The 23,410-nt window shown below is 39.7% G+C and overlaps 1 protein-coding gene across 1 annotated transcript in view; it reads left to right on the forward strand.

Annotated features, from left to right (window-relative positions):
• Window positions 1-23,410, forward strand: part of Polr3A (RNA polymerase III subunit A) — a 194,849-nt gene that overhangs the window by 77,303 nt on the left and 94,136 nt on the right. Inside the window, exon 4 of the mRNA XM_070098524.1 lies at window positions 21,924-22,140. Coding sequence (XP_069954625.1) covers window positions 21,924-22,140 — 217 coding nt within the window. The remainder of the gene's footprint in view (window positions 1-21,923; window positions 22,141-23,410) is intronic.

Consider the following 23,410-nt stretch of genomic DNA (forward strand, 5'->3'; position numbering starts at 1 on the left):
AGAAAGACAGATAAGCAGAGACAGAGATAGAGATATACAGAGACAGATCTAGACAGACAGGGAGATTAGACAGTCAGATACAGACAGACAGGCAGACAGACATGTTTATAAGTAAAACTGAAAACAATTAACCCTTTCAGAGTCGACAGGCCCTCTCCCAGATTTGTTCTCAGGGTCACCAAGTTTCCAAAAAAAAAAAAAAAAAAATTTCTTATGAAAAGATAGAGAATATTTTCCTGATCATAATGACACCAAAAGTATGAAATTTTATGGAAAACTTACGGAATTATGCTCTCGCGAAGTTAGCGGTCTTGACGATGTTTACGCATCGGCGATTTTGCCCACCTTGAGCCCTATTTTTGGCCAATTCCAGTGTACTAGTCAACAAAAATCATAACTATTTCGCTAGAACTCCGTTTTTTCTATCGAATGAGTACAAGAAACCAACCATTTACCAATTTCAACTATCCAATAAAGTGGTCAGAATTTAGCAATTTTGCCAATTTCACACAAATTTCAAAGATGCCAATTTCCAAATAGGGGCCAGAATAAACAAGAAAGACATTCCTGGCACTAAAATAACATTTCCTCTGTTCATTAGTCACGTACCCACGCCCCTCTTACATTTCTTTTGCTTTCCACTTTGAATTTTTATTCTCACAAAAAGTAGATTTACTGTTATGCAGACTACTGCATTAGTGTAGAAATGATATAAATAATATTGGCGCACTTGTGAAAGAATGTTAAACTCACCACTTGACGTGTATTGGACGTGTAGCATGATTTGTTTACTTTTGAACTTTGGCAAAAATCGAAGATTTCTGGTACTTTGAGCTCAATTTCAAGGTACTTTTCATTGTAAAACAAATCAAAATCGTCTCCATTTCTGTAATATGTCTTCCATTCTATAAAATGAGACCAGGAAAACTAGAATACCATCATAAATACCATACAAAAATACAGTGCAAATTCGCTGTTTTAACCCTTTCATGGTCGACAGGCCTTCTCGGAGACTTGTTCTCAGGGTCGGCCAAATTTCAAAAAGAAAAATTATTTTTTTCTTATGAAAAGATAGAGAATCGTTTCCCGATCATAATGACACCATAATTATGAAATTTGGTGGAAAACTTACGGAATTATGCTCTCGCGAAGTTAGCAGTCTCGACGATGTTTACGCATCGGCAATTTTGCCCAATTTGAGCCCTATTTTCGGCCAATTCTAGTGTACTTGTCGACAAAAATCATAACTATTTTGCTAGAACTCCATTTTTTCTATCGAATGAGTACAAGAAACCATCCATTTACCGATTTCAACTTTCCAATACAGTGGTCAGAATTTAGCAATTTTGCCAATTTCACACAAATTTCAGAAGATGCCAATTTCCAAATAGGGTTCAGAATAAACAAGAAAGACATTCCTGGCACTAAAATAGCATTTCCTCTGTTCATTAGTCACGTCCCCAGGCCCCTCTTACATTCTTTTGCTTTCCACTTTGAATTTTTATTCTCACAAAAAAATAGAAGATTTACTGTTATGCAGACTACTGCATTGGTGTAGAAATGGTATACATATTATCAGCGCACTTGTGAAAGAATATTAGACTGTTGACGTGTTGACGTGTATTGGACGCATAGCATGATTTGTTTACTTTTGAACTTTGGTAAAAATCGAACATTTCTGCTACTTTGAGTGCAATTTCTAGGTAGTTTTCTTTGTAAAACCAGTCAAAATCATCTCAATTTCTGTAATATGTCTTCCATTCTATACAATGAGACCAGGAAAACTAGAATACAACAATAAGTACCATATGAAAATACAGTGCAAAGTCGCTGTTTTAATCCAAAAACATGGTCAAAGTTTTTTTTCTCATTACGCACTGTGTGCTGCAGGATTTTTTTTATACTGCACACACTGACCACATAGACCCATTCTTTCATATGTAGGCCTACCAGTTTTCTCTTGCTAGATTTGAGGGCGCTAGAATTTAGGCGTACTAGTACGTCAAAAACCCTTGTGCGTAAGCCATACTAGTACGTTGGAAACCCTGATAGGGTTAAAGCCAAAGCAGCACACGATCATCAAGTGTCACTCCACTACTGCACTGTCAGCACTGGATTGACACTCGTCTTACAAGATGCTTCAAGGAGTTTCATATACAGTGGACCCCAGGCTATCGTAATTAAACCTTTGATTGTTTCAGTCGTATATCCCTTTCAGGGTCTGTGCTGTAGATCTACAGCTTTATGTTCAGGGTCCAAACCATAGATCTATGCCAAAATTCTAGCAGCGTCATATTTAGCGCGAAAAGGCTGGTAGGCCTACATGTGAGAGAACGGGTCTGCGTGTTGTGTGAGTGCCATAAACAAAAATTCTAGGCGCCCACATAGCATTGTGGGAATGCCAGCTCAGTTACCTTTGTTCACCATGCCTCGTCGCAAGGCAACTCTTACTCCAAGGAAAATTGGGACTCTCCTCTTCCTATCTGATAGTTCTGACTCTGATGGAAGTGGAAATGAAGACGAATTCTTTGGCTTTGATCAGTTAGTGACCGAAAGGAATGACCGGGATATCGATAATAGTGCAGAAAACCCTGACACTCCTCAACCTTCTACCTCTGGTGTGGGCACGCCTCAGTCACGTTCAGTTGTACCTCATCGCAAGAGAAAACTATTATTTTCGCGTGGCCAGGCCTCTATAATGATCATGATAGTGACGTGGATTGTGATTTTATTGCTCTTGACAATCATTCGAGTAGTGATAGTGAGGAAGCATATTCACCAATGAAGCGTCGGTACATATGCCGCTGCATGCCCTTGGGTAGTGTTCCCTATGCAGTGCCCAGGGGACGGAGTACATCCCAGAGTACATTCCAGAGTACATCCCATGGCCCTCCACCAGGAATAGACAGTGAAAGTGAGGATGATGTGGCTACACTTGGCATGGATAGACCACAGGCATCAGTAGGTGGTGGTAGTGGTGATGGTAGTGCCACGGCCATGCATGACTCACCAGCCCAGGCTGGGACCCACGCTGCTGACTCCTCAGCTCAAGGACAAAGTGGAGCGTCAGCCACCACCCCGCCACAACTACCAGCACAACCAGCTTATGATGTCCAGTATCCACCAGCAAATCATATCTGGGATTCGCAGCAAAATCCCAATTTTGTTCCCCAGCTCCACCAGTTTGATGACTCTCAAAGTGGAATTCTACCAACTTGTTCCCTTGGAAACACTGCAAATGAACTGGAATTTTTTGAGCTATTCTCTGACCAGCCCTTGATGGAAACTATTGTCAATTAAAGTAACAAGTATTTTGAGTACACCATGGCAAATATGATATCACTACAGTCAAGACTACACTGGTGGAAAGAGACAACTGTTGCACAAATGTATTTGCTTTTTGCAACAATAATGCTTATGCCTCATGTCTATAAGCATAATATAAAATCATACTGGTCCACAGATCGGCTAATTTGTACCCCGGTCTTCAGTGAAATCATCCCAGTGAACAGGTTTATCTTACTGTTACGTAAGTTGCACTTCTCTGACAAAACCAGGCCTGACAGAAGTAACAGGCTATACAAGATTAGAAATATTTTTATGTATCTGAAACAAAAGTTCAGCATGTACTTTTATCCATTCAAGAATCTTGTAATTGACGAGTCTTTGATTTTGTTCAAAGGTAGACTGTTGTTCAAACAGTATATACTGAACGAGAGGAAATGCTTTGGTATAAAACTGTTTGTACTCTGTGACTATGACAGTGGCCTGGTATTGGATATTGTTGTATACACGGGAAGTAAAACATTGAAAGATATCAGGATGTTATTGGGTATCTCAGGTGACGTAGTGAGAAGCATGATGGCACCTTATCTTGGTAAGGGGCATACATTATATACTGATAACTGGTACACAAGCCCTTTACTCAGTGATTTCTTGCAAGTGAACATGACAGATGTGTGTGGCACAGTGCGTTCTAATTGTAAATATATGCCCAGGTTCAACGTAGGCACTCGTGGTGAAGAGGTGCAGGTGTTTACTGTCAATGACATCATGGCATTTCAGTGGCATGACAAACGAGATGTCACATTGTTGACAACCATTCACCGTAACGAAATGCAAGACAGTGGCAAAGTTGATAGAGTGACTAATGAACATATTCAAAAACCAGTGACAGTGATTGATTATACACAAAACATGCGCTTGGTTGACAAATGTGACATGCAGATTGGCTTTGTTGATTGTGTTCATAAGAGTTACAAGTGGTACATGAAACTTTTCTTCCATCTCATGGACATTTCAATGCTCAGTGCATATAATATGTACCAAGTGAAGACTGGCAAGAGACCACCGTATGGTGAATTTTGTTTGTCTGTTGTCAGACAACTCATAATGAAATACCAGGTAACAACACCTGCTATACAAAACCGTCCTCGAACTCCTCAGGATATACCCAAGCATTTAAGAAGGGAAGGTGATCACTTCATAATACAGCTTCCTGCAACTTAGAAGAAATTTGCACAGAAGAGATGTGCTGTCTGTGCACAAACAAAATGACGGCAACAAAGACGCAGAGACACTCGGTGTATGTGTGAGGAATGTAAAGTACCTTTGTGCATGGTGCCTTATTTCAAGGAGTTCCACAAGCTGCAGCAGTTCTAAAAACATGTCCAGTGATTGTACGTATGTGAATATATGATGGAACATTAGTATTATACAAGATTTGTGCATGTTTATTGTAATAAACAAAAGTGGTAAACAATATTATAATAATACCTTTAGTGCAGTTATTGTGTTCAATTCAGTGAGTTTATATATATACATTATATACAGTATTGGTCTCACAGGCCACAAATGTTACTAGGAAAAGAAAAAAATTAGAAAAGAAAAGAAAAAATTATGAAAAACGTAAAATAAAAAAATGCGAGTTTGCGGAAATCGCAGATGTTACCACCACCCGGTCATTTTGGGTCAACTTATCGCCTCTGTATCTCGGTAAGTACTGATCAGAATTGTTTTTTTTTTTGTTTTATTACCTTCACAAAAATATACTCTTTAATTCTGTAAGAAATTTTTTTTTTTTTTTTTTTTTTTTTGCAAAATTTCTTCGACACTGGGGCACTCCTTTCAATTTTGCCCTTGGACCCTGAAAGGGTTAAATACTTCTTTCAAGCCACTGTGTTTGACGTATATATACTCAAAAATTCTATCGCTTCAAATCAAGCAGGAGAAAGCTGGTAGGCCCACATGTGAGAGAATGGGTCTGTGTGGTGAGTGTGCACCATATAAAAAAAATCCTGCAGCACACAATGCATAATGAGATAAAAAAAAAATTCCAACCGTGTTTTTGGATTAAAGCGCTGACTTTGAGGTGTATCTTCGTATAGTTTTTATGGATATGTTCTCGTTTTCGTAATCAGATTTGATAGAATGGAAAACATATTATAGAAATAGATGTGATTTTGATTGGTTTTACCATGAAAAGGACCCTGAATTGGAGCTCAAAGTAGGGGAAATGTTTGATTTTTGCCGATGTTCAAGAGTAAACAAATGATGTCATTGTCCAATAAGTGTCCAACTAGCAATTCTTATATACAGTCATGAATGGGTTGATGTTATTTTTTACAATTATTATAATATTGCAGTAGTCTGCACAACAGTAAATCTTCTATTTTTTGTCTGAATAAAAATTCAGAATAAAAAGCAAGAGTAATATCAGAGGGGCCTGGAGACGTGACTGATGAACAAAGGAAATGTTATTTTAGAGTCAGGAATATCTGCATTGTTCATTCTGGACCCTATTTTGAAATTGGCTTATTTTTTAATTTGTGTGAAATTGGCCAAATTGCCAAATTCTGACCACTATTGGGTAGTTGAAATCAGCAAATGGGCAGTTTCTTGTACTCAATTGATAGAACAAATGGAGTTCTAAAGAAATAGTTATGAGTTTGGTTTACTGGAACAATGGAATTGGCCAAAAATAGGGTCAAAGTGGGCAAAATCTCCGATTCATAAATATCGCCGAGGTTGCTCACTTTGCGAGAGCATAATTGTGTAAGTTTTCCATCAAATTTTGTGCTTTTGGTGTCATTACCATTGGGAAAAGATTCTCTATCATTTCATATATATATATATATATATATATATATATATATATATATATATATATATATATATATATATATATATATATATATATATATATATATATATATATATATCCTAGGTAGTAGGTTGGTAGACAGCAACCGCCCAGGGAGGTACTACCGTCCTGCCAAGTGAGTGTAAAACGAAAGCCTGTAATTGTTTTACATGATGGTAGGATTGCTGGTGTGTTTTTTTTTCTGTCTCATAAACATGCAAGATTTCAGGTATGTCTTGCTACTTCTACTTGCACTTAGGTCACACTGTACATACATGTACAAGCACATATATATACACACCCCTCTGGATTTTCTTCTATTTTCTTTCTAGTTCTTATTCTTGTTTATTTCCTCTTATCTCCATGGGGAAGTGGAACAGAATTCTTCCTCCGTAAGCCATGCGTGTTGTAAGAGGCGACTAAAATGCCGGGAGCAAGGGGCTAGTAACCCCTTCTCCTGTATAAATTACTAAATTTGAAAAGAGAAACTTTTGTTTTTCTTTTTGGGCCACCCTGCCTTGGTGGGACACGGCCGGTTTGTTGAAAAAAAAAAAAAAAATATATATATCTATATATTTATATATATATATATATATATATATATATGTATATATATATATATATATGTATATATATATATATATATATATATATATATATATATATATATATATATATATATATATATATATATATATATATATATATATATATATATATATATATATATATATATATTTTTTTTTTTTTTTTCAAATATTTTGTGACACCAGGAAACCCCTCATGATTTGGGGTTTCGACAGTCAAAGGGTTAATCCGTTCCAAAGAGAGTTACCAAACCTTAATCTGACAATTTATGAATTCATTTTTCACCATAAGAAATGATGTAAATCCAATTAATCCATTCCAGACACCCAAAAGTATTAAAAAAAATTATTTTTTTATATATTAAATTTAGATTTACATACAGAAAAGAATGGGAAATTGATTATAAAACAAAAATATCCTACTTAACTTTAGTGAAGACTCTTGTTGGTGTATGGGAGGAGGGGAGAGGGTTAGGGTGATGTTCCTCCACAAATGTTTGCACCTCACTCCACTTTGCACAAATGTCCTTAATCTTTAAAAAAGGCACCTTCTTTCCTCTCGCTTTCTCCTCTGAAGCAATTTCCTCAGCTGGTGTACATAAGAACATAAGAAAGCAGAAACACTGCAGCAGGCCTGTTGGCCCATACTAGGCAGGTCCTTCACAAACCATCCCACTAACAGAATTGTATTTGCCCAACCCAATTTTCAATGCTTCCCAACCAATAAGCTTTGATAATTCTATTCACTCATGTGTAAGTCCCACTCAGATCAAATCGTGTGTGTGGGGAAGTACCCTGTCTGGTGTGTGGGGAAGTACCCTGTCTGGTGTGTGGGGAAGTACCCTGGCTGGTGTGTGGGGGAAGTACCCTGGCTGGTGTGTGGGGGAAGTACCCTGGTTGGTGTACAGTAGACCGTCATTTAGTATGGTAGTTACGTTCCTGAAAAATGCCGTGTTAGGTAAAATTGTTAGATGAACTGAAGAATTTATGGGAAAAAATAGGGTTACGTTCCTGGGAGCCCCCAAAAAGACAGACAATTTTTTTTTAGGCCTCCTCATCTTACAAAAATAAAAATGAATATGTAGTTTTAGTTCATTATTGTGATGTATTATGTTGTTTTTGCTGCTTTAGACTACAAATATAACAGAAATAATAGTATTTCTTACCCTAACCCTTAAACTGTCCAAACGTAGATCTATGTTCACCTGCGTGGCGCTCCGAATATTTTGAAAAATAAAAAAATTGTTTTTCATTTTTAAATTAAAGAGGGCAATTTTCTGTGTGGTGCAAGACCAAAAAAAAAAAAAAATTAGGACCCGTACTTACCAAGATATAAGACAACGAAGTTGGCTCTAGATGCTCACCTGACGGCAACATCCAGTCCTGCTGCTTGCAGAAGTGTTGCCGATTTACCTTTTTTCTCGTTTTTATTTTAATTTATATAATTTTTATGTTCTGATAATTACAGTTTATAATAGTTCTTGTGATTTTATAGTCAATCTTTGTTCTGACACTAATATTATGTACTGACAGGTGAACATTTTCACCTGCCCTGGTCATTTACTGTTGTCTAGAAATATATACAAAGTATTTATAGGTCCCAGCAATGTTTTAGACATGGAGTATGAAACTCCTTGAAGAATGGTGTTATGACAAGTGTCAGATAAGTGCCATTTGATGAATGTGCCCTGCTGGAAGGAACCTTGCCTTTATGTGTTTTTACTCTTGCGTACAAACACGTATGTTTGTCTGTCTATCTATCTGGACATCTGTCTATCTGTACATATATCTGTGTGTCTGTCTGCATAACTCTGCTTATCTGTCTGTCCAGTTCAGCTTATCTGTCTTTCTGTCTTCTGTGTGTGCCTGGAGTATAATATATACTTCTTGAAGAATGGTGTTTACCTGGAGAGCTGGAGAGAGTTCCGGGGGTCAACGCCCCCGCGGCCAGGTCTGTGACCAGGCCTCCTGGTGGATCAGAGCCTGCTCAACCAGGCTGTTACTACTGGCTGCACGCAAACCAACATACGAGCCACAGCCCGGCTGGTCAGGAACCGACTTTAGGTGCTTGTCCAGTGCCAGCTTGAAGACTGCCAGGGGTCTGTTGGTAATCCCCCTTATATATGCTGGGAGGCAGTTGAACAGTCTTGGGCCCCTGACACTTATTGTATGGTCTCTTAACGTGCTAGTGACACCCCTGCTTTTCATTGGGGGCATGTTGCATCGGCTGTCAAGTCTTTTGCTTTCGTAGTGAGTGATTTTCGTGCACAAGTTCGGTACTAGTCCCTCTAGGATTTTCCAGGTGTATATAATCATGTATCTCTCCTGCCTGCGTTCCAGGGAATACAGGTTTAGGAACCTCAAGTGCTCCCAGTAATTGAGATGTTTTATCTCCGTTATGCTCGCCGTGAAGGTTCTCTGTACATTTTCTAGGTCAGTAATTTCACCTGCCTTGAAAGGTGCTGTTAGTGTGCAGCAATATTCCAGCCTAGATAGAACAAGTGACCTGAAGAGTGTCATCATGGGCTTGACCTCCCTAGTTTTGAAGGTTCTCATTATCCATCCTGTCATTTTTCTAGCAGATGCGATTGATACAATGTTATGGTCCTTGAAGGTGAGATCCTCCGACATGATCACTCCCAGGTCTTTGACATTAGTGTTTCGCCCTATTTTGTGGCCAGAATTTGTTTTGTACTCTGATGAAGATTTAATTTCCTCGTGTTTACCATATCTGAGTAATTGAAATTTGTCATCGTTGAACTTCATATTGTTTTCTGCAGCCCACTGAAAGATTTGGTTGATGTCCGCCTGGAGCCTTGCAGTATCTGCAATGGAAGACACTGTCATGCAGATTCGGGTGTCATCTGCAAAGGAAGACACGGTGCTGTGGCTGACATCCTTGTCTATGTCAGATATGAGGATGAGGAACAAGATGGGAGCGAGTACTGTGCCTTGTGGAACAGAGCTTTTCACTGTAGCTGCCTCAGACTTTACTCTGTTGAGTACTACTTTCTGTGTTCTGTTAGTGAGGAAATTATAGATCCATCGACCGACTTTTCCTGTTATTCCTTTAGCACGCATTTTGTGCGCTATTACGCCATGGTCACACTTGTCGAAGGCTTTTGCAAAGACTGTATATATTACTTCTGCATTCTTTTTGTCTTCTAGTGCATCTAGGACCTTGTCGTAGTGATCCAATAGTTGAGACAGACAGGAGCGACCTGTTCTAAACCCATGTTGCCCTGGGTTGTGTAACTGATGGGTTTCTAGATGGGTGGTGATCTTGCTTCTTAGGACCCTTTCAAAGATTTTTATGATATGGGATGTTAGTGCTATCGGTCTGTAGTTCTTTGCTGTTGCTTTACTGCCCACTTTGTGGAGTGGGGCTATGTCTGTTGTTTTTAGTAACTGTGGGACGACCCCCGTGTCCATGCTCCCTCTCTATAGGATGGTAAAGGCTCGTGATAGGGGCTTCTTGCAGTTCTTGATGAACACTGAGTTCCATGAGTCTGGCCCTGGGGCAGAGTGCATGGGCATGTCATTTATCACCTGTTCGAAGTCATTTGGCGTCAGGATAACATCGGATAGGCTTGTGTTAACCAAATTCTGTGGCTTTCTCATAAAAAATTAATTTTGATCTTCGACTCTCAGTCTGGTTAGCGGCTTGCTAAAAACTGAGTCGTATTGGGACTTGAGTAGCTCACTCATTTCCTTGCTGTCATCTGTGTAGGACCCATCTTGTTTAAGTAGGGGCCCAATACTGGACGTTGTTCTCGACTTTGATTTGGCATAGGAGAAGAAATACTCTGCGTTTCTTTCGATTTCATTTATGGCTTTTAGTTCTTCCCGCGATTCCTGACTCCTATAAGATTCCTTTAGCTTATGTTTGATGCTTGCTATTTCTCTGACCAGTGTCTCCCTATGCATTTCAGATATATTGACCTCTTTTAGCAGCTCTGTTATTCTTTTCCATTGCCTGTAAAGGGAGCGCCTGTCTCTTTCTATTTTACATCTACTCCTTCTTTTTCTTAGAGGAATAAGCCTTGTGCATACATCGAGTGCCACCAAGTTAATCTGTTCTAGGCATAAGTTGGGGTCTGTGTTGCTTAGTATATCTTCCCAGCTTATATCGGTTAGGACTTGGTTTACTTGGTCCCACTTTATGTTTTTGTTATTGAAGTTGAATTTGGTGAATGCTCCCTCGTGACTAATCTTATATGTCGGTCTGGGGCTCCACGCATACATGTCTGAATCTCAATAATGTTGTGATCTGAGTATATTGTTTTTGATATGGTGACATTTCTTATCAGATCATCATTGTTAGTGAAGATGAGGTCTAGTGTATTCTCCAGTCTAGTAGGCCATTTTCTGCCAGTTTTTTTTCCTTCCTGGCACTAAAAAACCCCTCCCTCTTGAGTGGCTGTGGCTTCCCAGGTTTTCCCATCGTCTGGATGTTTTGTATCTTTTTGTCCCCTTTAGATGGTGTGCCTGGCAATTTAAGTTATAGCACAGTCTTTCCAGTACTGAAGAGGTACACATTTCAGGGTGAAAAAGCTTACAGGAAGGGAGTTTGCATTTTCCTGTTGTCATATGGGCACGGCATTTTCTAGGGTGGTCATAGTTGCACGTCCCGCCTGTTTTTCCAGATTTCCCATGTCTGCAGATACCAAGTGCATAGTATGTGCACAGGCTTGGTTTCCGTTTGCCTTGGATTTCTGTGACTGTATTCCCTGTTGGTGCATGTTTACCTGTCTTATTCCTATCCTCCCTAGCACCAACAATGGAGCTCCCACCAGTTGTTTTTGGTAATATATCCTCACTATTGATAGTGGAGTCCTCTTGTTTGCTATTTCCTGTGGTATTTCTAGTTTGCAATATTGGTTTTATCTTATCTTTGACTACACTTGTTTCCCCACTACGGCTCCTGTCCCCTATGAGGTCATTTATATGTATTCCTTCCTGCGTATAGTTCCCGACTACCTGGACAAAATCTCCAGCTTCACCATTACTGTCTCCCAGTACAGCACCTCCAGCTTCGCCATTACTGTCTCCCAGGACAGCACCTCCAGCTTCACCATTACTGTCTCCCATGACAGCACCTCCAGCTTCACCATTACTGTCTCCCAGGACAGCACCTCCAGCTTCACCATTACTGTCTCCCAGGACAGCACTATCAGCCCCACATTTACTGACTACGAGGGCATCACCTCCAGCCTTACAGTTTCTGACTACGTGGCCAGTATCAAGGGCAGTACCATTCAGCCCAGACTTTTTATGTTCCCATCTGTTGTAGAAAGCTTCCAGGTTGTCTATGAAAGCAGCTTTGATGTTATCCTCTTTTAATACCTTTGTGATTTTAGTCCACAGATTTATCTCATTTGGGCATACCCAAAAACACTTCCCTGTTTTAATACTGCTTGTAGCTAGTTCTTGGATATCTGCACAAGGGGCATGACACCAATTTCCACAAAAATGACAATTTATCCATGTGGAAGCCCATTTATTTGATTGACTGCAGACTACACAGAGCTTCATAATGATTTGAATGGTTGATTTACTGTAATTCTACTAGCAACCTCTTGAATACTCTATTAATAACCTCCTTAAAAGAAGCTTTAGCTATTTGTATTTCTATTTCTAACTGTACTTGTATATTGGACAGCTTACCGGTGTACGTTCCTGATTTATATTTATTGTTTGTGTTTGATAAGGGCGCCTACAACCCCATCCGTTTACAGTCTGCTTTATTGTCCAACGAATCCGTTTGAAACCAGTCAAGGGTTCGGACCAGTCAAGGGTTCGGACCAGTCGAGGGTTCGGACCAGTCGAGGGTTCGGACCAGTCGAGGGTTCGGAACCAGTCTGATCTGATCAGTGGGTCACTTATTTAAAACATACTGGTCGGTGATTTGGGCTAACACATGAAGGCTCTGCTGGAAATTATCTTCCCGAGTAATATGTGATTTGATTGATACAAAAGTATAATATGCGTGTTGAAGAACCGGTGATTTCTGGCAGCTCCTACAATGACAAACGGTTGAGCCTCAACCCTTGTTTATCAATCGCTGTATCTAGCTTTTCTAGGTTTTTTTTCGTCTCCACCACAATAAATGCTATATTATCACTATAGTTGACTGGTGGAAATTTTGGAGGAAGGACGCTTTTTCTGTAGTAATAATTGCTTCTCGTTGTGTATATTGCGACCGCTGGTAACTACAGGTTATATGAAATTCACAGTGTACGTCTGGTATTTCAAGAAAAAAGAAACTAATGAAAGTCACTCCACTCCACTAAGTACCATTATAATACTGGTTAGTTGCTACTACAACACTGTATTCTGCTATTCACTGGTATCACTAGATTATATGCGAGTACACTAGCAGGCCAGGAAGATTATTAAAACAGCTGACCTCTGTGGTAAGTTTCTGGCGACTTCTGGCACCTGCCTCTATAGGCTTATCACTTCATTTGCAAATTCACCTGTTTTCAAATGACACTTTAGCCTTTATCATCTATATACTAGGGAGCCACTGTAGTATACACTATACACTATGTATACACAATGTTATCAGGGAGACTTTCTTTCCTCTGACAAAGAAAAGTTTTATTATTATTTTGCACAAGGCACACTAGGCCTATGTTCCCCTCTGGCAGTAAACTCTGCTAGGTAGTGCACACTAATTCTCCTTTTTTGACTCAGTATATAATGTTTTCCGCCCAAGATTGGTTCCAGGCGCTAGAGGGATGTATCGTGTAGGATTGATGGCACAAATTAAAGTTCTAGCACATACGAGCGACCGTGAAAACACGAGAAAACCCGGAGCACAACGAGGCACGCTGACACGCTGTATATATTTTTTTTTTTCTTTTTTTTTAACAGGTGACATTTGATGAATGTGTGCTGCAGGAAGGGGGACCCTTGCCTTTATATGTTTTTATTCGTGCACACAAACATGTGTCTGCATGTTTGTCTGTCAGTCTATCTGTCTATCTGTACATCTATCTGTCTGTACATCTATCTGTCTGTCTGCCTACCTCTGCTTATCTGTCTGTCCAGTTCAGCTTATCTGTCTTTCTGTCTTCTGTGTGTGCCTGGAGTATAATATGTTCTCTTTGAATAATGGTGTTATGACAGGCATCAGATAGCAAGTGACATTTGATGAATATGCGCTGCTGGAGGGGGCAACTTTGCCTTTTTGTGTTTTTACTCTTAAACACAAACATGTCTCTGTATGTCTGTCTGTCAGTCTGTCTGTTAATGGAGTATCGTACAATTGTGGAGTTCTAGAAACATAAGTGGAACATGTAAAAACTTGTATATAGTTGTAGATAATAGAATGTGATTCAGCCAGGTGCGCAGAATCACCTACACGTGTGTTTGTGACAGTATGATAAGAATTTCGTATATAATATTTATGTATAAACAATAATTGGACATGAAATCAAATGATTTACTATAAAACATAGTTATCATACCATAAAAACTAAGAAAATAAAAAAACAAATTGTTAAAAAAGATAAATACCATATGTAGAATTTCTACAAGCGGCAGTGCTCCATATTGCTGTCAGGTGATTGTCAAGTGCTAACTTCACGGGCTCATATCTTGGTAAGTACTGGCCCTAAAATTTTGGTTTTATTGTGTGACACATAGCCCTGGTGGGAATCGGCCAGTGTGATAATAAATAAAATAAATATAAATATTTTTATTATTTATTATCACACTGGCCGATTCCCACCAAGCCAGGGTGGCCCGAAAAAGAAAAACTTTCACCATCATTCGCTCCATCACTGTCTTGCCAGAAGGGTGCTTTACACTACAGTTTTTAAACTGCAACATTAACACCCCTCCTTCAGAGTGCAGGCACTGTACTTCCCATCTCCAGGACTCAAGTCCGGCCTGCCGGTTTCCCTGAACCCCTTCATAAATGTTACTTTGCTCACACTCCAACAGCACGTCAAGTATTAAAAACCATTCGTCTCCATTCACTCCTATCAAACACGCTCACGCACGCCTGCTGGAAGTCCAAGCCCCTCGCACACAAAACCTCCTTTACCCCCTCCCTCCAACCTTTCCTAGGCCGACCCCTACCCCGCCTTCCTTCCACTACAGACTGATACACTCTTGAAGTCATTCTGTTTCGCTCCATTCTCTCTACATGTCCGAACCACCTCAACAACCCTTCCTCAGCCTTTTGGACAACAGTTTTGGTAATCCCGCACAGTAGGGCCCCACTTATACGGTGGGTTAGGTTCCAGGCTGTCGCCGGAAGGCAGAACTCCATTTTTTTCCATTTATAAATGCATATAAATGCCAGACAACAAGTTTACACTAAATTATATTAAGTTAGTAATAGAACTAGGCATTAAAAACACACAAAGTAAAATACAGTCACAGTAAATTCATTACTTTTCTTAAAGTATTTGTAATCTTAATATAGGGAGAGAGGTGAGTAGTACTTATTTGTAGGAAGTCAGGTGCAGGTAGCCCAGGTGTAGGTAGCCCTGGCTCCCCGTCTCATACTTAATATATGATATTTAAAACATCCCAGAGAGGTAAAATGCACATACAGTACACTCATTATTTACCTTAAAATATGTGTAGTCTTAACCCTTTGACTGTTTCAGGCCCCTCTCTGAAACTGTCATTCTATGTCGCCAAATATTCAAAAAAAAAAAACAATTATTTTTTCTTATGAAAATGTTAAGATTATTTTTCTGAGTGTTTTAGTCCAAAAAAAAAAATTTTGCCATCGGTACTTACCGAGATATAGAGCCGTGAAGTTTGCAGAAAATGAGCCGCGTATGGCAACAGCGGCGACTGCCGCTCACCCGGTAAACTTTAGTTTACTTGTAATTGAAGGTTTTTTGTTTTTTTCACTATTTTATTTTTTCACATAACTTATGTGGCCTATGAGACCAAAGTAAGGTGCAATGTATATATATACACTCGTTGTATACAACACAATAAGCACACAAACATAATTATCAATATATTGTTTACAAAACTTGTTTACAAAAACAAACAAACAATCATCATCCTCCTCCTCCTTCTCCTCCTCCTCCTTCTCCTTCTCCTTCTCCTCCTCCTCCTTCTCCTCCTCCTCCTCCTCTTCTCTTCTCCTTCTCCTTCTCCTCCTCCTCCTCCTCCTCTTCTCCTCCTTCTCCTCCTCCTCCTCCTCCTCCTCCTCCTCCTCCTTCTCCTCCTCCTCCTTCTCCTTCTCCTCCTCCTTCTCCTCCTCCTCCTCCTTCTCCTCCTCCTCCTTCTCCTCCTCCTCCTTCTCCTCCTCCTCCTTCTCCTCCTCCTCCTTCTCCTCCTCCTTCTTCTCCTCCTCCTTCTCCTTCTGCTCCTCCTCCTCCTCCTCCTCCTCCTCCTCCTCCTCCTCCTCCTCCTCCTCCTTCTCCTCCTCCTTCTCCTCCTCCTTCTCCTCCTCCTTCTCCTCCTCCTCCTCCTCCTCCTCCTCCTCCTCCTTCTCCTCCTTCTCCTCCTCCTTCTCCTCCTCCTTGTCTTGTGTGCGAGTGTGTGGCTTATAATTGTTTTGAGTCAGAAGTCGGCAGCTGTCAAAGTGACATATTGTCTCATTAGTCACTCCCCCTACCGCCTGTCAAAACAATGGGGTTGGATGCTGCTTCCCCTCCTCCATTCTATCTAATTATCTTTCTCATTCTATATCTTTCAATCTGTCTCTCTTTCTATCTGTCTGCCTATTTCTGTCTCACAGGTACACATAAATACACGTATACATAGTGTAAATTACCTAGGATAACCCAAGAAATCCAGACAAAGTGCTATACTCTGCTTGAAGATGTGAGTAAACGTGATGACACAGTCTTGTGGCTCTCTCTGAGACAGAGAGCTAGATGGACAGACAGGGAGCTTGACAGACAGACAAATAGACAGACAGAAATGTTTGTGTACCAGCAAAAACAAAGGGAGGGCGATGGTCATGTAATATTACCCTCCTTTACTCTCATCAAAGTCAGCTCTTATCAGATGTTATCTCCCCTTATCTTGTCACTGTCATGGGGTGGACTTTTTTTTTTCTTGCTTCAAGGGAACAATATTATTACATCATCTTCTTCCTCCTCCTCCTCCTCCTCCTCCTCTTCTTCTCCTCCTCCTCCTCCTCCTCCTCCTCCTCTTCCTTCCCTCCTCCTCCTCCTCCTCTTCCTTCCCTCCTCCTCCTCCTCCTCCTCTTCCTCCCCTCCTCCCCCTCCTCCTCCTCCATTGCTTTTGGTCTCAAACTCCTCCAAATCATGAAATTGATCTTCACTGACACTTCCATCTGTGTTAGAGCATCACTTGGGAAGAGAAGAGTCCCAGATTTGCTGGGGAATCACATATTTCTTACCGCTAGACATGCTGAAAAAGGACAACTGAAATGGCATTCCCACAATGCACCACTGGCTCCCCGATTTTTTTTATATGGTGCACACTGACCATGGAGACCCATTCTCTCACATGAGGGCCTACCAGCTTTCTCCTGCTTGATTTGAAGCTGCTAGAATTTATGCGTATAAATACGTCAGAAACATTGGCTCGTAAGACGTATTTATACGTCGGAAACAGTCAAAGGGTTAATATAGGAAGAGAGGTGAGTAGTATTTATTTGTATAAAGCCAGTGTAGGTGTAGCCTGGGCTACACCTACCGGCTACCTACACTGTGGCCCAGAGCCATATTATTAACATCGACATGCCTTGTTCACTGAATTTAATCATTTCTAACAACTACCTTTAGATGCCATCATAAACAAAGGTAGAAGCAATGAATAATTCATGCCGAAAATTGTAAACAAAAGCGGAGTGGGGGAGTGGCTGGGCCAAACGCAGATTCATACACGTTTTCTCTGATGGCTGAGCAGAGAAAACGTAATGTTCCTCCACCCGGCTCCACAAGTATTATTATCAGAGCATATAAAATATGCAATAAATGCCAAACAAGTTTACACTAACTTATATTAAGTTAGCAATAGAAATAGGCATTAAGAACACAATAAAAGGTAAGATACACACAGAGTACACTTATTACTTACCTTAAAATATTAATATTAATGTGTGAGAGGTGAGTGGCAAGGTGTTTATTGAATAAAATCAGAATGGCACACCATCATCCTCTAACTTGGCACTTAAAGCAAGAGGCTTATGACTTCTTATTACAGCTAACCTTAGACACCATTGTCAATGAGAGCCAACTAGTTAACGAAAGAGTAAACGAGAGAGAGAAGGAGATACACAGTTGAGACAGTGTAAGAACACAAACTGAACAGGTAGTGGACGATCACTTGGTCAGGCGAAATGCGTATTAATACAGTGGACCCCCACATAACGATTACCTCTGAATGCGACCAATTATGTAAGTGTATTTATGTAAGTGCGTTTGTACGTGTATGTTTGGGGGTCTGAAATGGACTAATCTACTTCACAATATTTCTTATGGGAACAAATTCAGTCAGTACTGGCACCTGAACATACTTCTGGAGTGAAAAAATATCGTTAACCGGGGGTCCACTGTATGTGTCTACTTTTAGTTCATTCACGTCCATTTGTAAGAGTTCGTAAAACATTTACCTCAATATTTTTTTATTTTAATAATACTTACCTCACAATACAAATACTCTTACATTATGTACAAGTTGTACAAGTTAGTTCAGAATAAACAGACAGCAACACACCATTTTTAGAGTGAATGAAGATAATAATATTAATAATAATAATAATATTATTATTATTATTATTATTATTAATATTATTAATAATAAAAATAATAATAATAATAATAATAATAATTATTATTATTATTATTATTAATTATAAAAAGCACTAAACCCACAAGGGTCATGAATTGCTGTACATAGAGTAAAGGCATACGAAAAGAATATTTTTCTACAGTTACCCCCCAGTGTTTGACTAGAGAAAACGTAATTCTTCCGAAACTAACTACACAGCTGCTTTGTAAACAAATCTCATATTTACATCAATTTTTATTCTGAGTGTATGTATCATGTTTATATGCTATGTAATGGGTTTCATATATAATTTTGAAGAAAATATCATAGATGGATTAATGAAAATACCTATATTGATGTAAAATAAGACATTTAGTGTGCCCAAGAGTGATTATTATTACGTAGTATTGGCGTCATGAGTAGAGACACACTTAGCAATTTTAATGTGTACCTGCACACCAGCACAGTGTGTAAGTATATTTAAGTACAGGTACACATAAGTATAATTATCAGAGTACATATAAAATATGCAGTAACTTTAAAACACTTGAAATTTTGGAAAGTTTCCTGACATAATAGATGTGGTCACGGAAAATGTAAACAAACCGGGTGGGGGCGCCGTATTTAAAGGACCGTTTGCTGTATAGCAAATTTTGGTCATAATTTGACATTGCCATATTAGTGGAACGCCGTAAGGCAAAACGCCATAAAGTGGGGCCTTACTGTGTATATATATATATATATATATATATATATATATATATATATATATATATATATATATATATATATATTTATTTATTTATTTATTTATTTATTTATTTATTTATTTATTTATTAACAAGTAATACATTTTATAGATAATAAAAATAGCTTTGCATACAGAAATGGCACTACTAAATTCGAGGGCCCACTGTATATTTATATATATATATATACACACACACAGTGGACCCTCGACCAACGATATTAATCTGTTCCTGAGAGCTCATCGTTAGTCGAAATTATCGTTAGTCGAGTTAATTTTCCCCATAAGAAATAATGGAAATCAAATTAATCCGTTCCTGTCACCCCGAAGTATTGAAAAAAAAAATTTACCACATGAAATATTAATTTTAAAACACACAAACTGAAGAAGGCATGTATAATTACATGACACCTACCTTTATTGAAGAGCTGGTGATGATTGATGGGATGGGAGGAAGGGAGTGTGTGGATGGTGTTAGTGTTTAGATGGGGAATCCCCTTCCATTAGGACTTGAGGTGTCAAGTCCTTTTCCAGGGTTACTTCCCTTCTTCGTTTAATGCCACTAGGACCAGCTTGAGAGTCACTGGACCTCTGTCGCACAACATATCTGTCCACAGAGGCCTGTACCACTCGTTCCTTTATGACATTCCTAAAGTGTTTCACAACATTGTCGGTGTAATAGTCAACAGCACTGCTTGCAATAGCTGTGTGAGGGTGATTTTCATCAAAAAAGGTTTGCACTTTAAGCCGCATTGCACACATTTCCTTAATCTTTGAAGTAGACAACTTCTTCAGTTTCTCTATCCCCTCCTCTGGAGCAGTTTCCTCAGGTCTGGCCTCTTGCTGTTGAAGATGATCCAGAAGCTCATCAGTGGTTAGTCCGTCATTGTCCTCCTCCACCAACTCTTCCACATCCTCCCCACTAACCTCCAACCCCAAGGACTTCCCCAATGCCACAATTGATTCCACAACTGGCATAGGCTTCTCAAATCCTTCAAAATCCCTTTTGTCTACACATTCTGGCCACAGTTTCTTCCAAGCAGAGTTCAAGGTCCTCTTAGTCACTTCCTCCCAAGCCTTACCTATAATGTTTACACAATTGAGGATGCTAAAGTGATCTCTGCAAAACTCTCTTAGAGTCAATTGAGTTTCTGAGGTCACTACAAAGCACTATTCAAACATAGTTTTTGTGTAGAGTTTTTTGAAGTTTGCAATGACCTGCTGGTCCATGGGCTGCAGGAGAGGAGTGGTATTAGGAGGCAAAAACTTGACCTTGTTGAAGCTCATGTCCCCAGAAAGTCACTCTGCCAAGTCTGAAGGATGACCAGGGGCATTGTCTAATACCAGGAGGCACTTAAGGTCCAATTTATTTTCCAGGAGGTAATTTTTCACAGTGGGGGCAAATGCATGGTGTAACCAGTCATAGAAAACGTCCCTAGTGACCCATGCCTTACTGTTTGCCCTCCACAGCACACACAAATTAGCCTTGAGGACATTGTTTTTCCTGAACACTCTGGGAGTTTCAGAGTGATACACCAATAAAGGCTTCACTTTGCAATCACCACTAGCATTAACACACATCAACAGGGTAAGCCTGTCTTTCATAGGCTTATGTCCTGGGAGTGCCTTTTCCTCCTGAGTAATGTAGGTCCTGCTTGGCATTTTCTTCCAAAACAGGCCTGTTTTGTCACAATTAAACACTTGATCAGGTTTCAATTCTTCACTGTCTATGTACTCCTTGAATTCCTGCACATGTTTTTCAGCTGCTTTTTGGTCCAAACTGGCAGCCTCACCATGCCTTATCACACTAACACTATGTATGCCACTACGATTCTTAAATCTCTCAAACCAACCTTTGCTGGCCTTAAATTCACTCACATCACCAGTAGTTGCAGGCATTTTTCTAATTAAATCGTCATGCAACTTCCTAGCCTTTTCACTAATGATCGCTTGAGAGATGCTATCTTCTGCTATCTGTTTTTCGTTTATCCACACCAATAACAGTCTCTCAACATCTTCTATCACTTGCGATCTCAGTTTCGAAAACATAGTTTCACCTTTGGCAAGAACAGCTTCCTTGATTGCCGTTTTCTTTGCCACAATAGTAGCGATGGTTGATTGGGGTTTTGTGTACAACCTGTCCAGCTCGGAGACACTAACTCCACTTTCATATTTAGCAATGATCTCTTTCTTCATATCCATAGTAATTCTCACCCTTTTCACTATAGGGTTGGCACTAGAAGCTTTCGTGGGGCCCATGGTGACTTATTTTGCAGGTGCAATCACTAAAAACGCTGTGATAATATGAGATGTTCCAATTGTATGTTTGGATGCGATCGCAGTGATTGGCTGGCTTGTAAACACTGGCACCCACGCGACAAGTGAGGCGTGCTCAGGCCACATGTGGACGCGTCTCGAATACAACGAATCACATTGGTCGAGTGTTTTAGCGCTCGTCGAGGCAAAATTTTTGCATTAAAATGTATCGCTAGTTGGATTTAACATTATACGATGTCATCATTGGTCGAGAGTCCACTGTATTTTTTTCAAAATACTTGGAGTGCTGGGTGAAAGAACATAGATCTACGTTTGGACAGTTAACGGGTTAATATTTTTAAGAGCTGCTCATTAACAACTCTATTGCTTAGCACAGATGAAAACTAAAATTACAATGTGCTGTTCATTGACAGAAATAATTTGAATGGCCACTCTTTCCCAGACATTTAATGGATGGAGACATTGTGTTGCTCAACCGTCAGCCGTCCTTACACAAGATGAGCATCATGTCACATAGGGTGCACGTGTTACCAGGGAAAACATTCAGGTTTAATGAGTGCGTGTGCACCCCATACAATGCTGATTTTGATGGAGATGAAATGAACCTACATTTACCACAGACTGAGGAGGCTCGGGCAGAGGCGTTGCAGCTGATGGAGGTGAGTAATGTGGCTCAAGTTGTAGTCCCTCTTATTGCATGTTGTATAAGCATTCTATAAAGTATTTTCAACTATGGCATACATTTGCGGTTTGTACATTTTTGTGGTATACCTCTGATATACCTTTGAAGAGTTCCGAGAGTTTATCTACTCTCTGAGCCCGGCCATGGGCCAGGTTCATCTGGTGCTTGCTTGGTCAACCAGGCTGTTGCTGCTGGAGGCCCACTGCCCCACATATCCATCACAGTCTGATTGATCTGGCACCTGGTGAAGATACTTGTCATCCATGAATTGTATAAAGTTAACTTGTACACACAAAAACTGTTCCAGTCTCTCTAGCTTTGTGGAAACTTTTTGTGAATTTATTTAGGTGTGATATACAGTGGAACCTTGACTTACGAGTCTCCCAACTTACGAGTTTTTTGAGATACGAGCCATCCTTGGGTCTATTTTTTGCTCTAAGTTACAGGCCAACATTTGAGTTAGGAGCCAGCTCCCCCCCCCTCACCCTTCAACCCAAAACCTGGACACCTTGCTTGTTTATCTGTGATTTTATGCTTTAATTCCATATAAATCATTGTCTTTTTCTTCTCAGCAATAATAATAATATAATGTTATTAGTCAAGTCACTCAGTAAGTCAGTCAAGTCATTCAGTATGTCAGTCAGTCAAGTCAGTCAGTCAGTCAAGTCATTCAGTCAGTCAAGTCATTCAATCAGTCAAGTCATTCAGTAAGTCAGTCAAGTCATTAAGTCAGTCAAGTCATTCAGTCATTCAATCAGTCAAGTCAGTCAGTCAGTCAAGTCAATCAGTCAGTAAAGTCTTTCAGTCAGTCAAGTCATTCAGTCAGTCAAGTCATTCAGTAAGTCAGTCAAGTCATTAAGTCAGTCAAGTCATTCAGTAAGTCAGTCAAGTCATTCAGTAAGTCAGTCAAGTCATTCAGTAAGTCAGTCAAGTCACTCAGTAAGTCAGTCAAGTCATTCAGTAAGTCAAGTCACTCAGTAAGTCAGTCATGTCACTCAGTAAGTCAGTCATATCACTCAGTAAGTCAGTCATGTCACTTAGTAAGTCAGTCAAGTCATTCAATAATTCAGTCATGTCACTTATTAAGTCACTCAAGTCATTCAGTAAGTCAGTCATGTCACTCAGTAAGTCAGTCAAGTCATTAAGTCAGTCAAGTCATTCATTAAGTCAGTCATGTCACTCAGTAAGTCAGTCAAGTCATTAAGTCAGTCAAGTCATTTAGTAAGTCAGTCAAGTCACTCAGTAAG

This window comes from Cherax quadricarinatus, chromosome 62, assembly GCF_038502225.1.
Source record: "Cherax quadricarinatus isolate ZL_2023a chromosome 62, ASM3850222v1, whole genome shotgun sequence".
NCBI classification, from domain to species: Eukaryota; Metazoa; Arthropoda; class Malacostraca; order Decapoda; family Parastacidae; genus Cherax; species Cherax quadricarinatus.